At 35.0% G+C, this 17069-nt stretch overlaps 1 protein-coding gene across 1 annotated transcript; it reads right to left on the bottom strand.

Moving 5' to 3' along the window:
* Window positions 1-8089: 8089 nt before the first annotated feature.
* On the bottom strand, window positions 8090-13677 carry LOC118038160 (proton pump-interactor 1). Its single transcript, XM_035044469.2, has 8 exons — window positions 13471-13677; window positions 12504-12915; window positions 10733-10918; window positions 10438-10617; window positions 10116-10310; window positions 9322-9420; window positions 8713-9228; window positions 8090-8619 (listed from the first exon to the last, which is right to left on the bottom strand). The coding sequence occupies exons 2-8, from the start codon at window positions 12876-12878 to the stop codon at window positions 8320-8322; spliced, it is 1851 nt and encodes a 616-aa protein (XP_034900360.1). The 5' UTR covers window positions 12879-12915; window positions 13471-13677; the 3' UTR covers window positions 8090-8319.
* Between the last annotated feature and the right edge of the window lie 3392 nt (window positions 13678-17069).

The raw sequence follows: 17069 nt of genomic DNA, 5'->3' as shown, positions 1-17069 counted from the left end.
TAATGCTATTTCAAGTTTAGAAATATAGGTTAAAGATGAATGGGATGATGAAGCATCCTTCGTCATAAAAGAGGAGGGATTAATATTGATAATGAAAAATGTTAAAATTAAAGATCAAATCAATTATGAATGTGATTGGATCATTGGCTTCGGGTGTTCTAATCACATAATAAGTGATAAACAAAAGTTATAGCATCTAACACAATACAAAAGAAGTCGTGTGGTGGTGGCATCTAAAAACTAAAGATTACCAATTTGGTGGTGACATTTATTGATGAATTTTCAAGGTTTATATATGTTTTTTTATGAAAGAAAAATTAAATATATTCACAAAGTTTAAAGAGTTAGTTGAAGGGGAAATATGAAGAAGAATTCGTTGCTTGCTCATTGACAATGAGGGATAATATAGTTCAAATGAGTTTTCTTAGTACTCACAAGTTTAGATATGTCACCAACATACTTGTGCCAATACACCATAACAAAATAAAGTAGTTGAGAGAAAAAATTGATGTCTTATAAAAATCTATCAAAGTATGTTATACGCTAAGAATGTACTATAAAATTTTTAGGCTGAAGTGTTGAGGACTGCTGCTTATCTAATCAATATACTCCCTCAGAATAAGTTAGAGTTTATATCACCATATGAGAAACTATAGAATACAAAGCCTACAATTGGCTATTTTCGAGTATTTGGTTGTTTTTGTTATGTATTTGTCCCTAATCAACTATACAACAAGTTTGACAAGAAAGTTTTTAAATGCATATTAATGGGATATTACAACAACAAAAAAAAAAAGATGGAAATGTTGTGATCCCATTACATGAAGGTGCTCGCATAACAAGATATAGTGTTTGATGAAACATCATCCTGATGGTATTTGAAAAAAATGGTGATTCCAAATTCCAAAAAGTATGAAAAAAAGGCTATAATAATAGAATAATAGACAATCTATATAGGTCTAATCAAGTTGAGAAAAACCTAAAAGAGTATACAATAATGCTATCGAGGAGCAAAAAATTGACCATAATAATTGGCAAACTACTGTTCATCAACAATAAATGGTTGTTGGTTTTCCTTTGGAACTGGTTGCGTTCTTCTATTAGATGAGCTACACTAATGGATTCCGAAAGAGTTTTTGGTTACTTAACATGTACATCCAAACAAATTTCATCATTCAGCCCTGTAATGAAACACCCCACCAAAAAAGTTTCTGGAAGATCATCCACCTTATGGGACAATTTTTCGAAGGCCTCTTGGTACGCATTGACAATCGTGGTTTGCTTGAGTCGTGATAATGCTTCGGACGGGTCTTTATAATCTGTTGGACCAAAACGATGGAGGAGAGCTTTGACAAACTCATTTCAATGCAACTGACCCTTGTTTTTGGTATACCACCGAAACCATTGAAGAGCCACAATTGATAAATGGAAGGATGCCAATTGCACTCGTTTTGGAGCTTCAATATTTTGAAATTCAAAGTACTGCTCGGCTTTGAAAATCCATCCTGTAGGGTCCTCACCCTCGCCAGCATAGGTTGGAAAATTCAACTTGAGGTGAGTGTGATGCTTGTCGAAATTAGAAGTGTTTGAAGTGGAAGGCCTGTCATGAGAATTATCTCCAGCTGCAAATAGGTTGACATCCTTGTCAAGTGTGCGATTGGAATGGGCGAGTCTCATTGCCTGCAACTCAGCCATAACTCCCTATAATGCATCACTGACTCGGCCAAAATTGTGATTCAAGTCATTGAAGTTGGTTTCGTGTCGGGCGAGGGCCTCAGTGACCTCAATGCGAAACTTCGCATGAGTTTTATCCATGAACTGGAATGGCTCTGATACCACTGATAAAAAGAGAATTTGGGCAAGATAAAGAAGGAAGAAGAACAGAGGTGTTGAAGAGTATTTTTGTTATTCAATGCTTAATTCAATACAGAAAACGTGATCCTAAATAGGCCACCTTAATGCAACAATAATCCTAATTAACAGGAATTCCAGAGCTGAAGACTAGGAATGCTTTCAGCAACTCCTATTCCCCATTACATTATTAATTAACTTATTCAATAAAACACAAAACAATAATAACTGCCAGCCATGCACTCAATTCCCCCAACGTAAGGAGAGATTTCTTATCACAAACATGATTAATTGTTTCAAATCCAGTAGCGACTGGAGCTCGAAGATATTGATTGATACGAGGACTAACTTAAAAATATAAACGAAATCGATCATGCATTGGTCAGTACTACACGCGCATACACATCTAGAAATATAGCTTTCATACACAGCTCTCGCACTTAATTTCAACTGGTAAATAATTTCTAACAAGGATAAACAGAATTTAAAACTTGGAGACACTGAAGAGAGACTTGAAATTAGAAAATTACCATCCAAGGAGCGCATATATCATGACATGATACTGATAGAACTTATCAACGAAATTACCAAAAAAAAAGTGAACATCTCACGTCTTAAAGGAGGGGGGAATCCATTTACCTGACACTTGTAGCCCTCGAACATTCTTCGATATTCAAAACATCCTCGAGAGAATTAAAGAAGGCCTTCATCAAAATGAGGTAGACGGTAATCATTATAGCTCTTTTGTTTCATCGGTAGATCTCTAACTCTTTGGTTTTAAGAGTCCTGGCTCTTGGAAATTTCATAATAGGAATTTTTAATATTTCCTATTGCATAAAAATTCATTATCATTACTGTTAAACTAATTGAGATCAAACACAAAAAGGAGGCTAGAATTCTGAATAAACTGTATATTATGAATGCATAGTCTTAACCTAATTTCAGAAGTTTCTCTCCTTGCAGCCACAAGCAATGTCCGCTTCTTCTTCCATAGGTCAGTTGCCTCATAGTTCCTCAGGTATGTCACATTCTGAATGGGTCTTGGATTCTGGTGCTTCTCATCATATGTCTCCAGATTCCTCATCTTTTACCTCTGTATCCCCTTTATCCTCCATTCCTGTTATGACTGCTGATGGCACTCAAATGCCCTTAGCAGGTGTTGGTTCTGTTGTCACACCTCACATGTCTCTCCCTAATGTTTATCTTATTCCACAACTCAAATTGAATCTTGCGTCTGTTGGTCAAATATGTGATTCTGGTGATTATTTAGTCATGTTTTCTGGTTCCTTTTGTTGTATACAGGATCTGCAGTCTCAGAAGCTGATTGGGACAGGCCGTAGGGAGAATGGACTATATATTTTGGATGAGTTAAAAGTGCCAGTTGCTGCTGCTGCCGCTGCTACTACTACAGTTGATTTGTCTTCCTTTCGTTTGAGTATTTCATCTTCTAGTTTTTATTTATGGCATTCCCGTCTAGGTCATGTTTCGTCTTCTCGTTTGAGATTTTTGGCATCCACAGGAGCTTTAGGAAATTTGAAAACTTGTGACATTTCTGATTGTAGTGGATGTAAATTGGCAAAATTTTCCGCCTTACCTTTTAATCGAAGTATTTCTGTTTCTTCTTCACCGTTTGATTTGATTCATTCTGATGTATGGGGACCTTCTCCTGTTGCCACAAAAGGAGGGTCTCGATATTATGTCTCTTTTATTGATGATCATACTCGTTATTGTTGGGTTTATTTAATGAAACATCGTTCTGAATTCTTTGAGATATATGCAGCTTTTCGAGCTCTTATCAAAACTCAATATTCTACTGTGATCAAATGCTTTAGGTGTGATTTAGGTGGGGAATACACTTCTAATAAATTTTGCCAATTGCTTGCCCTAGATGGAACCATCCACCAAACTTCATGTACAGATACTCCTGAGCAAAATGGTGTTGCTGAAAGAAAACATAGGCACATTGTCGAAACTGCTCGTTCTCTCTTGTTGTCTGCTTTTGTTCCTAGTGAGTTTTGGGGAGAAGCTGTTTCTTACTGCTGTAAGCTTGATTAATACAATTCCATCTTCTCATAGTTCGGGTCTATCTCCTTTTGAAAAGTTATATGGGTATGTCCCTGATTATTCCTCATTTAGAGTCTTTGGTTGTACTTGTTTCGTTCTTCGTCCTCATGTAGAACGAAGTAAGCTATCCTCTCGATCCGCTATTTGTGTCTTCTTGGGCTATGGTGAAGGTAAAAAGGGTTATCGTTGTTTTGATCCAATCACTCAGAAACTTTATGTGTCTCGTCATGTTGTCTTCCTTGAGCATATACCTTTCTTTTCTATTCCATCCACTACTCATAACCTGACTAAATATGATCTTATTAGTATAGATCCATTTTCTGAGGATTCTGGTAATGATAGCTCTCCCATGTTCGATCAATTTGTACTCATAACTCTGCAGGTACTGGTACTTTACTCTCTGGCACACCTGAAGCTCCATTCTCATCTACAGCCCCTCAAGCTTCATCTGAGATTGTGGATCCACCTCCACGTCAGTCCATCCGTATTCGTAAGTCCACAAAACTACCAGATTTTGCTTATTCTTGTTATTCTTCATCATTTACTTCCTTTTTAGCCTCTATTCATTGTCTTGTTGAGCCCTCTTCCTATAAAGAGGCAATTCTTGATCCGCTTTGGCAGCAAGCTATGGATGAGGAACTTTCTGCATTGCATAAGACAGATACTTGGGATCTGGTTCCTCTACCTCCTGGTAAGAGTGTTGTTGGTTGTCGTTGGGTGTATAAGATCAAGACTAATTCTGATGGGTCTATTGAGCGATATAAAGCTAGGTTGGTTGCCAAAGGATACTCTCAACAGTATGGTATGGACTATGAGGAGACATTTGCTCCGGTTGCAAAAATGACTACTATTCGTACTCTTATTGCCGTAGCTTCGATTCGTCAATGGCATATTTCTCAACTTGATGTTAAAAATGCCTTCTTGAATGGAGATCTTCAAGAAGAAGTTTATATGGCACCCCCTCCTGGTATTTCACATGACTCTGGATATGTTTGTAAGCTTAAGAAAGCATTATATGGTCTCAAACAAGCACCCCGTGCTTGGTTTGAGAAATTCTCTATTGTGATCTCGTCACTTGGCTTTGTTTCTAGCAGTCATGATTCTGCTCTTTTTATTAAGTGCACTGATGCAGGTCGTATCATTCTGTCTTTATATGTTGATGACATGATTATTACTGGTGATGACATTGATGGTATTTCAGTTTTGAAGACAGAGTTGGCTAGACGATTTGAGATGAAGGATTTGGGTTATCTTCGATATTTCCTGGGTATTGAGGTAGCGTACTCACCTAGAGGTTACCTTCTTTCTCAGTCGAAATATGTTGCAGATATTCTTGAGCGGGCTAGACTTACTGATAACAAGACTGTGGATACTCCTATTGAGGTTAACGCAAGGTACTCTTCTTCTGATGGTTTACCTTTGATAGATCCCACTTTATACCGCACTATTGTTGGGAGTTTGGTATATCTCACCATTACTCGTCCAGATATTGCATATGCTGTTCATGTTGTTAGTCAGTTTGTTGCTTCTCCTACTACTGTTCATTGGGCAGCTGTTCTTCGTATTTTGCGATATCTTCGGGGTACAGTTTTTCAAAGTCTTTTACTTTCATCCACCTCTTCCTTGGAGTTACGTGCATACTCTGATGCTGATCATGGTAGTGATCCCACAGATCGCAAGTCTGTTACCGGGTTTTGTATCTTTTTAGGTGATTCTCTTATTTCTTGGAAGAGTAAGAAACAATCTATTGTTTCTCAATCATCCACCGAAGCAGAATATCGTGCCATGGCATCTACTACCAAAGAGATTATTTGGTTACGTTGGTTACTTGCTGATATGGGAGTTTCCTTTTCCCATCCTACTCCTATGTATTGTGACAACCAGAGTTCTATTCAGATTGCTCACAACTCGGTTTTTCATGAGCGGACTAAGCACATTGAAATCGATTGTCATCTTACTCGTCATCATCTCAAGCATGGAACCATTACTTTGCCCTTTGTTCCTTCTTCATTGCAGATTGCAGATTTCTTTACCAAGGCGCATTCCATATCTCGTTTTCGTTTTCTAGTTGGCAAACTCTCGATGCTTGTAGCTGCCGCATCGTGAGTTTGAGGGGAGATGTTAAATAATATTTATGTTGTCTTATTTATTAAGGGTAGAATAGTACTTTCTGTTTAACCTATATATACTTTATTTGTAATTAGGTTAAGACTATGCATTCATAATATACAGTTTATTCAGAATTCTAGCCTCCTTTTTGTGTTTGATCTCAATTAGTTTAACAATTACGACAAAATAAACAAAGCAAGCCATTATAAAAAACCTACCACCCCAGCTGACATGTTTGGATGGCTAAATTTGGTGTCTAGACGACTCGCTATGGCATTATTATTTCTGCCAAGGCCGGCGAGGAGCACGGTTTGAACTCATAACATACCGACTGTTGTTCTTGGGAGAAATCACATAAACTCCAGAGAAAAGCAACCTGCTGCAGGGGTATCTTCGAGACGTGAAGATGAGAAAACTAAGGACTCGAGAGAAAAGCATGCCAGATTTTGCTAAGGAACTTGCACTGAATGATTTAGTTGATTGGAATTTGGAGTGTCGATTGTATATCAGCAGATTGGATAATATCCCCTCAATCTCTCTCGTCGACAAATTAGTGCTCAAAGAACGAATGGTTTATTCATATATACATTTTTTAGAATTTTTTAAATAAATCTAGCTATAGTTATTAGAAAACATATAGAGCACCTTAATAAGCTAATGATCAATATTCTTTTTATTTTTAGAAACAATATTTACAAATATGAAGAATTATATTCTCTACTTTTACAATCATAATTTCATTTGATTAGAATCAACATTTACAACAATGGAACATTTACAAGAAAAAAACAGATTATAGACCATTTTACAAGCGTGAAAGTTGAACATTCAAAAAATAAAATATTATGTGAGTTTTTTATTTTAAAAAAAGAAAGAAATCAATTAAGTGGTAATTTTTTAAAATGTACGAAAATGGTAATATAGGTAGCGCAATTAGCTATATTTTTGAAAGACTTATTGTTCTTAATTACAAATATCTTCGTACTAGTAATTTGTCTTTTAAAATTGAACTTGTATGTAATTTTCTAAAATTTATTTTTTTTCTGAATGCACTGGATTTGTGCGAGGTATACTCTTAAATACTATTTAGAAAGAAGACTTGTTCATAATCGACATGTAAACTCTTCATAGTTCATAGATTTATGGGAGATTTGATGATGCTACCACCACTTTAGAACTTGAAGTTGCGCAACTTCAGAGGGCTGCAGATCTAACCAGTGCCTCTAGAGAACAGCAGCAAACAGAAAACCCATCCATCAGCGATCGTTTATGTAGAGAAAAAAAGATAAGCACAAGAGTGCATATGAAATTTACGTGGTCCGGCAACTTATGAAACAACTTGCTTCCTGCATTACAGACCAAGTTTTCTGTTCGAATAAGAAAGTTGATGCCTTCTCACTATAGAGCAAATCAGTCGATACAACTATTAGTTGCTCCTTCTGTGGACAAAATTTGTACAATGATCTGTATATCAAGTCTGTTTTGAACAAATATTTGTTCGGAAGTCTGATACTGACACAATTATTTTTAGATAACTCCCTTTTTTAATTGTGAGGAAACGTTGAATGCCAATCACAGAAGTTAAATTGACAAAGTGACTGTGAAGCAAGCCTTTGGCGAGGTGACACTTGCATTCACTCCCGGAGAATGTCTTCTGACTAGAAAGCTCGAAATTATCAAAAATCCACAGCCTCCCTTTACTGTGCTGATCAAAAATCCACTGAATGCTTAAAATCATCAAAAGAAAATAAATATATATAGACACACACACACACACTTGGCCTAGAACCTTGCAAATGCTTCCAACTCAATGTTGGAGCTGTGAACTCAAATCTGTGAACCAAGCAAGTAGCTCTCAGCGTCCTGATTGATGATCACTTCGAGTCTTCTCACCTGAAATTTCAGTTTAAGGTCCACAGGCTAGTAGTCTAGCCTTTTCATTTCCTTCCATGAATAGTTCTATCCATCAAAGTAAAAGAGCTTAGCAAAAACTATATGCTGAATATGATCCTCCCCTCCCCAAGCAAGCGCTTTCAAAATTTATGAAATTTAACTGAAGCCAAAATTTGAGAAAAAATAATAATAACAGCATAAAACAAAACAAATGTATTTAGCTCTCTGTCTAAACCTTTAAACTGACTGAGCTACCAAGAACATTATGAGTTTGGAGTCCATCCATCGACAGGATGAAAGAACATAAAAGGATTAATTCTGCTACAACAGACCTTGCCACTCACATGCTCATCAAGCAGAAAACTGTCCATAACTCTTCTACTTAACCCTAGTGTTAACTCTTCAGAGAAGATAGTAGTAGTACCCGAGCGCTAGAAACACAAGAACTCCCAAAGCGGCAGGAGCAGCCCATATCCAATAGTTTGTTGACTTTTTCCTCCTCGGGATGACTTTGGGAAGTGAACCCGGGCCTCTTGAACGATTCCTAGGCCTAACAGTATTCTCTTTCCAAACTTTTTCCTTCACTGGAACAGGAACCTCATCATTCACTTCAACCATTTCAGATTCTGCCTCTGCAACTGCTTCCACAGGTTCCTCAGGCTCAGTAGCTGCAGCCTTCTTCTTTAATTTCTTTTCTCGTTCCTGAAGTGCATCAAAGAGTATTTTGAGTTTCTAAATACAAATAGTAAACTAAAGCAAAGGCAGAAATTAAAAAATAAATAAATAAACCATAACCTTGAGCTTTTTCTCAGCATCCTTTTGAGCTCTTGCAGCTGCTTTTGCAGCAGCTTTCTCAGCCAGCTTCTTCTTCCTTTCCATGGCTTGCTTAGCTTTTGCTATTTCCTCTTCTCTTTTCATCTCCTTCAATTTCGCTTCATCAACTTCCTTTTCTTCAGAAGGATTCTTTTGCAGATTTTCCAACCCAGAGACCTCCTTGTCAATGATGTCAGAGTGCTCCGAAGTCGTCTTCAATTCTGTCTTAGTAGTTTCCTTCTGGACCTTTTGGGGGGGTAGAGCATCTTTTTGAGAAGTGGGTTTTGGATCTTCTTTCGGTCGCTTTGCAATAGCTTTTACCACCGGCTCTGGTTCAGAAAGTATCGGCGTCTCCAATATCACCAATGGCTTCTCATCAGGGTTCCTAATTCGTCCATCCTTGCTCATTTGTCGGCGGTCAAGGGAGGGCAAAATTCTTTTCTCGTAATCATCCCTAAAGGCCTTGTTATGGCTCCAGAGGGACATAAAATTTTCAACCTAATTATGGATATTAAAGAAAAATATTAGAATGTAGCAGCAATAATTAAAATATTGCTGTTCCTATTACCAGATAGTATTTGTCTAACAAACCTCAGCATGTGCAAGTTCTTCAAGAGCCGGTACATCTTTCCTAGCAGCAAGTTCTTTGGCTTTGGTCAAGAGCTTACGGCATTGGTAAAAGTTGGCATTCTGATGAAGTCATTAAAGATTATTAAAGTTATGTCCAAGAAAACAACTCACAAGCTTAATCGAAAATGTAATAGAAAAGGCTAGTAAAATGATTGAATAACTATTCTACAGCCAATAATAAAAAAAAGAAGCCAAATTCAACAATGTCAAAAGGAAAGGAGAGGGGAAGGATACAGCTTGTTAGATTAAGCTTTTCTAAAACTACTCACTCCAAAGCAAAGATTCAAGAGAGGTTTGTAAGAAATACAGTCCTCCAGGAGGCACTGCAAGGTATGCACAAAGGAATAATATGAAATTCAAAAACAGCCTCACAGTGCAAAAGTAAAACCGTCAAGTCTACCACATCAATTTGGTTATGAATTGATTGTCAATACAGGCTCCCATGCAACCAACAATTTCACTAAATTATGGTGTCAAAAAATGCTTTTCAAGTTAGACTCCAGCCACACCTCTGAAACACCATCCTTTCGGACCTCAACATTTTCACAGCATATCAGAGCATGCTTTCTTTGTAGTTTGCTTTTTCAGACAACAGATTTCTGGCAAAACTAACCTTGAAGTAGTAGATGGAAGTAGAATCTGTTGGGGTTAAAAATTGACTAAAAGTGGTACAAAGCTTTTGATTAGCGCATGCCTACACACTCACACGGACAGCTCCTTTTTAAAAAAATAATTATTGGAATTAATAAACATACTGCCTCATCACGCTGTTTCCGAAGTTCCTGAATAGTTTCATATGCTTTGTCCCTCTTCAGGGTCACAGCTGTCAACTCATCCTGTAAAGTCTTAATTTCAGCATCCAGTGCCTTCACTTTCCCATCTAGGCCGTCAACTTTTCCCCAAAGTACTTGTTGTTCCTTCCTTACACCATCCAAGTCAACGCCTATAAGCTACAATAATCAAAATAGAGTAAATTACTGTTACATACATGAAAATAACAACCATACAGGCACAGAAAGTAAAGTTGGTGAAACTACAAACTTCCAACACATGATATTTCAGAAACAGTTCTCTTACTTTGACCTGGTCTTGAATGGCTTCTTTCTGACCCATTGAATCCTGAATCTTTGCTCTCATAGCAGCATTAGCAATTACTTTTTCCCTTGTCCCCTCAAACTGTTTGATTTCTCTAAGTATTTGCTTCTCCTCTGTCAATGGGATGCTCTCATGTTGTATGCGGTATTGCAAACTGTAGATCTGAAATCACCATACCAATACAAAAACTTAAAAAATGCAATATCACACTTGCTAATGTACCAAAAGAAACTGGCAAGTCCCAATGTGCATGCAAAGCTAGCAGCTAAGAACATACAAGATCATTAAGCTCTTCCTCGGATGAGCATAAACCACCACGACCAGCACTATTTGTGTCACGCAGCTTGCCCAGTGCATGCTGCAGAGGCTCCATTTTCTTTTTTTTCTCATCAAACATCGATTTATACTGACGACCCTCATTCTTCAGGGTCCTTACCTGGTTCACCAACTCTGCCCGTTTCGCCTGCAGAAGAACAAGTAAAAAATAATTAGAATTTCATTGGAGGTGAAAAACAAGTAGAATTTCATTGGGACTAGATTGGTGCAATGTTTTTCGAAAAATGTGAACTCTGAAATGTGCTAAGCATATGGTAGTATATAATGGAAACAGCATGCTTTGTAAATAATGGACTCTTTGGAATCTACATTTTTAGAGCAAATAATTCTAAAGTTTTTTTCTTTCTTTAACTCAATAGAAGATAGTCATTTCTGGAACTTGAGCTAGGACACCTCCATGCTTCAGTTTTCATCACAATGGTTGCTAGCTAATTGTATCATATGATAATGTTCTTCATAACCAGAAATCTTAGTTTCAAAGAGTACCATGAGATTATGTTAATGGAGTTTGTGTGCAACTAGAATGAAAACAAAGTAAGAGAATAAAAGTGAGAGTAATTGCTTCCAGTAAGGTCAATAGCTACAGCATAACAACCAAGCTCATAGTTAAAATATCAGGAGAGAGAAAAAGAATATATTATAAATCTGAAAGCAGAAATATAAATATTAAATATAGGGACCCTCAAAATTTAGTGATTTCAAAACTAAAAATCTTTGTAAAGAGTTATCAAACACCATTCCAAAACTGTTTTGTAATTACTAGTGAAAAACTTAAAGAAAGGTTTTACATACTGTGCCATTGAATTGGCATAGCAGGTGTAAAAGGAAAGACTTTCTTTGTCATTAACATTATTGCAATGGTATTTTCACAGACATCAATACATAATTCTAATATTTGCAATGTACCATAAAATTTTGCTATGCACATTTATCAGACACGTGCCTGGTTCCATCCATTGACATACATGGTTTAAAACTGAAACACTAATAAGGCCAATCAGTAGTATTAAGATCCTCATTTCTAAACTTCATCATTCAAAGGTGAATAATAGTAAAAACTAAGACAACTTATGATAGAAATGAGCTTTCCTCTCTTTAGAAAAGAAACATATAAATGTTCTGTTAAGTTCATTTAAACGGGAACACAAAGAGAGACTAATTCAAAAGGAAGACAGGAGATTTATTTCTTCTTATACTTTTATTTTGCCCTAGACCTATCATCCCTGCTTATACTTTTATTTTGCCTTGTACCTATCATTCCTGCTTTTCATAAAGAAATTCTCTTCAAAATCAAGCTATTTCCAAAATCAAATGTTCACTATGAAAAGGAAGTTCTGCACGGGTCTTTCATCCTAAGAAGAAACTGCCCTCACCAAACACATGTTCAGATCAGGATTTCCCCAGTTTCACAACAAAAGATTTATCATATTTGTCTTGGGCTCATAAGTAACTTGCAATTTCTTTCCTTTTAAAAGAAAGTTCCAGTTGGATTATTTTAAATACCCTGTTGACCATAATAAATGTGATGAAAATGAACAAAAAGAGCTGATTACCTGCATTATTTCTGCATGCTGCTATGGAATTATTTGGACCAATCATGATAATTCACAAACATTCTTAAAACCCATAACTTTCTAGTAATTCATAATTTCTAGAACAGCTGAGATGTGACAAATAGCATATCTAGTAAAAACAATAAGCTTCCAACATACCCTTTTAGCTTTTAATTTTTCTGTAATCTCAAACCGGGACAGATTCCTCTTCTGAATCTCCTTATCAGCCTGATCAATTTTGGATTTTATTTTCGGATCATCATATTGCCGGTACGTTACAAAGTAAAAGGAATGGATCTGCTTAGGAGCAGGCCACTCGTCAATGGCATCCTTTGGCAAGTTGGCATCTGTAACATCATTTCCTTCTGCTCTAACTGGCTCCTCCCCGTGTGAACCAAATTGTATGGGCTCGGCAAGCCCTGATACCTCATCCAGTTTCAAGTTTTCCTTTTCATGCATAATTGTTTCATCTACTTCACTTACACTATCAATAGGGGCCTGAACCTTCTCAGGTGCCACAACCTCAACACCCATTGCTCTTAACAAAGATCAACCTTACAAATGAACAATCCTGATGTACAAACAAGCACATGTTGAGAATATGAATCAAGAAAACCCATTTTACAACAAGATCAAGGCGTCAAGCAAGTCCAAATCCATTTGTTTTACTAAAAAACAAGATCAAAATTAATTAAATATATGAATCATATCGAACTTATCATTCAAGTAAAAACCAAAAACTTATCATTCAAGTAAAAACCAAAGCAAACCCAGATCAAATCACCACTCATAAACAACGCAAAATCCATAACACAACAGTAACAACAATTAAAGAACACTTGGATGAAATAAAGATATCAAAATCACACATTTCTATATGAATAAACAAGTAAATCCGATAGATAAAACCATCATAAAAAACAACACATCAAATCATTAAAAAACAAAACATGTCCTTCACAAAGATCAAATCTTTTTCAACTTTAACACACCATTCCAATCATGCAATAAAGAAAAGAAATCCCAACAGAAGCAAGAAATGAGATCAATACATATCAACCAATAAAAAATAAAAGGAGAAGAACCTTGGGATATGATAATAAAAAACAAGAATGGGAATTGTTACCAGAAGTAGAAAGAAATGGAAGCAGAAAAGGACGACCCTCTTGACAAGTAAAGGGCCCTCAAGTTTCGAGTTTTTACTAAACGAACAGGGTGGGTCGTGACTTAGATCTCGAATTCTCTTCTCCTTCTCCCCTTCTCCCTGTCTCTGAGACAAAGCAGGAGTCAATTCTCTTTCTTAAGCAAGAGAGAGGCAGAGTTAAAAAGGGACTCTGGCACCCTGCTAAATAGACACGCATTACTTAGAAAGGTGAAGGATATCTCGGTTATCTTTAATTTCTACTTTCTATAATTTTATTTTTTAAAAGTTCTATTACTGATTTTTCATGAATTTTCTAAAAAAAAATTAAATTATTTTAATATGTGGATATTAAAAATAAATAAAGAAAATATTATTTTAATATATTTTTAAATAAATAATACTTAAAAAAAACAATTTCAACACTTTCAAACAGTGTAAAAACAAAAAAAGAAACCGCCCTTTCTTTTTTTCCTTATAAATTGCCATAATTTTTTATTTTTTTTTGAAATTTGGCATGAATTATAATAATAGCAGCCATATCTATTTTACATTCCAAAGAGTTATATATATATATAATAAAGAAAGATTTCATTCGTGCTCCATCTTTTTTTCACTCCTTCTCGCTTTCTGAGAAAGATTTGAAAGCCTGCAAGGATTGAAGAGGACCTGAGGATCTTCGCACCAATATTTTTGCTCTGAATAAATAGAACCACAAAGTTATATATGTTTTAATATTTACTAATTATAGTTTTTATCTTCTTTTTTTTTTTCATCTTATTCAGGTTTATTTTTGTTTACAACTAACATCTACAACCCATCTTAAAACAAAATTTCAAAAATTTATATCTTTTATTATAATCAAACAAATAAATTGGTTGAGTAGCCCAACCAAGTTTCACCTCAAGTTCAATTGGACCACAACCCCACCGAATTATCCTCGTATCTCTCTCTTTCTCTTTTCTCTTATCTCCTACCAAACTTAACAAAGCTTTATAAAATTTAATTAGATTGAGGCTCAACGGAGCTAGAGCTCTAATATAACCGAGTTATTTCCTTATTTTACTGTTTTAAATAGTAATATGCATGGCAATATTCATGAATATTAATATGTGTAATGCTATTAATGAATAGTACTTTTCACTTATAGTTTACCGGATATTGTTTTTAGATATTTTCATATTTTTTGTAAGTTATATATTATAAGGTTTAGAGAGAGAGAAAGAGGATTAATCTAAATCACACTACCTTACACTTAACATTACTACCTTACATAGAGAACACATTTGACAAGACAAAGAACATATATTTTTTCTCTATACACAAAAATTATTATTTTTATTTTCTTGAGTTTTTACCTGCTTATCACTTAAAAAAAAAAGTTTAAAAACTAACTTAAGCATCGGAGTATCTCTTATTCCATAGGAGATTTATTTTACAGGTATAACCTAAGTCCATAACTAATCAACTAGGGAAATTTAATATTTTTCTTTGAAGTTTTTCATGTCTTCATCAGTGGCATTCTTTGTTAAGACCTAAACTTGTTTATTCCTTTTCAATTTCTACAAAAACTTTTTTTTTTTTTTTTATGGTTAAGAAGACTCCAATGCACAAAAGAGTGATTAATCTCCTTACTATATGGACTCTAGCTTCCCTGGGTATCCAACAACTCTCTCAATAAGTACAATTATTCAACGATGTTGTTCTAACTATACATGAACAACTTTGCTCTTTTTAGTACAACTAAAAACAAAGTCAATCCACATTGCTAGATATACAAAGATAATTTCTAATTTGGAAAGAAATTACATAAAACAACATGTCAACTAGGTATCATACTCTAACTCTCTAAATGAGCCAACACTCAACAACGTATCCAAGCTATCAATGTATCCTAAGCTATAAACATGGCTATCTCCATCAATTTTCTTCTGAGACTTAGTCTTCTTGTTCACAAACTCCCCATAACAAAAAATTTAGGCTTAATGTGCGCGAGACTACACCAACCCCAACCCCAACTCTTACGCGTCATCATCACAAGGTGAAAGAGTCTTTATTTTGTCACAGTGTGTTGCATACTCACATCACCAAAGATTGTATCGTTGTTAAAGTCAATTTAGACAGCTATAATGGCTTTACATAATTATATATAAGAAAATTTATTTTTTTAATGATTTTTTTATTTGAAAGAAAAAAACTTGTAAAGAAATTATGAAAAACCTCTAAAATGTATTTTTTAAACTTAGTATAAATTAAAAAAAAAAAACTAAAAATGCATAACAGTAATACTTTCTAGTTTCTTAAATAAGAATATATTATATTTGTTTTATTTATTATTAAATATAATATTATTTAAATATAACCTCTAAAATGTATTTTTTTTTTTAGTTTTTATTTTTATGACTCGGGTTTTTGAAGGAAAAAAAAAGTATTACTGTTATGAATTTTTATTAATTATGCCGAGACATTTACTACTGCTAAACCACAACTGATGCAAAAAGGCAATTTAAAATCCGTCGAGTAAAAGCGAATTTCCTGCCTCCATCAATTTTCCTGCCTCAATGCCCTTGTTTAACCTGTCAATAGTAAAACTCACTCTGGAAGTATCAATGTTTCTGGTAGGAACGCGCATGCCTCCATGGATTTTCCTTACCTTACACACGCTTGGCCGATGATTACAAGAGCTGCTTCTAAGATTTGGATAAGTACATCAGTACCCCTGACACTTACGACAAATTACCCCACTAACTTTAACGTTTTTTACACGTGCAAGGTCAAGTCTGACGCAATTAATGTTTTGGCAGTACTAGATATTTTGCTATGATGGGATGTGGGAAGTAAAGAATCGGCCCCAAAATGGAGGTTCCCATTCCTTCTATGGTAGATTTCCCATTCCTTTCTTGCTTGGTCAAAAGGTTTATCCTCTTTTGCTAATATCCGATTCGTCATGAGAATTAGGGCTTGGAATCTCGAAAGATAGATTGTGTTTGGTTGAGATTTGGGAAGAAAAAAAGGATAAATGTAAACAATGTGTATTATTTAGGCAAGATTTGATTAGTATCCCGAGATAAATAAAATATAAATAGATATTATTCAAAGATAGATAATACATAAATAGTGAATATAAAGAAAATAAGATAAAATTATATCTGAATGTAGTTGAATAAGATAGAGTAACAATATATTTATCATGTTGGTTTATGATAAATAAAATATAAATAAACTTAATTTTACATTTAATATGATAATTTTACTGTAAAACTTACTTATTTAAAAAAATAATTAGATATATTTTTTTACTTTAATTTATATTGAGTGTTAAAATTAATAATAGTATACTAGTCATAGTTGTAAGACTTGGACCGACCCAACTCAGCAGGTCAACTTGGAACTTGAACTAGTTCAGGTTTAAAAAAAATAAAGAAGGATTAACTCAGCCGAACTCAATAAAAAACCTAGTTTGATCCACGATCCAGTCGACTCGTGGTAAAATCTATTTAAAAACCCATTGACTTTTTATGGAGGTTTTTTTTTGTCAAAACAACTTTGTTTTGATCCTTTTCTAAAAAAAAATAGGATTAACT

The sequence above is a fragment of the Populus alba genome, chromosome 1, assembly GCF_005239225.2.
Source record: "Populus alba chromosome 1, ASM523922v2, whole genome shotgun sequence".
NCBI classification, from domain to species: Eukaryota; Viridiplantae; Streptophyta; class Magnoliopsida; order Malpighiales; family Salicaceae; genus Populus; species Populus alba.
Note: the sequence above shows the minus strand (reverse complement) of the source record. Positions and strands in the feature narration are given on the sequence as shown.

Bases quoted from the DNA above. Each gene is read 5' to 3' on its own strand.
- LOC118038160 (XM_035044469.2), bottom strand. From the start codon at position 12,878: ATGGGTGTTGAGGTTGTGGCACCTGAGAAGGTTCAGGCCCCTATTGAT. The intron at 10,618-10,732 runs GTATGTTCTTAG...TGGTGATTTCAG, and splicing joins AGGAAGAGCTTAATGATCTT to ATCTACAGTTTGCAATACCG. The intron at 9,229-9,321 runs GTTTGTTAGACA...ATCCATAATTAG, and splicing joins AAGAACTTGCACATGCTGAG to GTTGAAAATTTTATGTCCCT.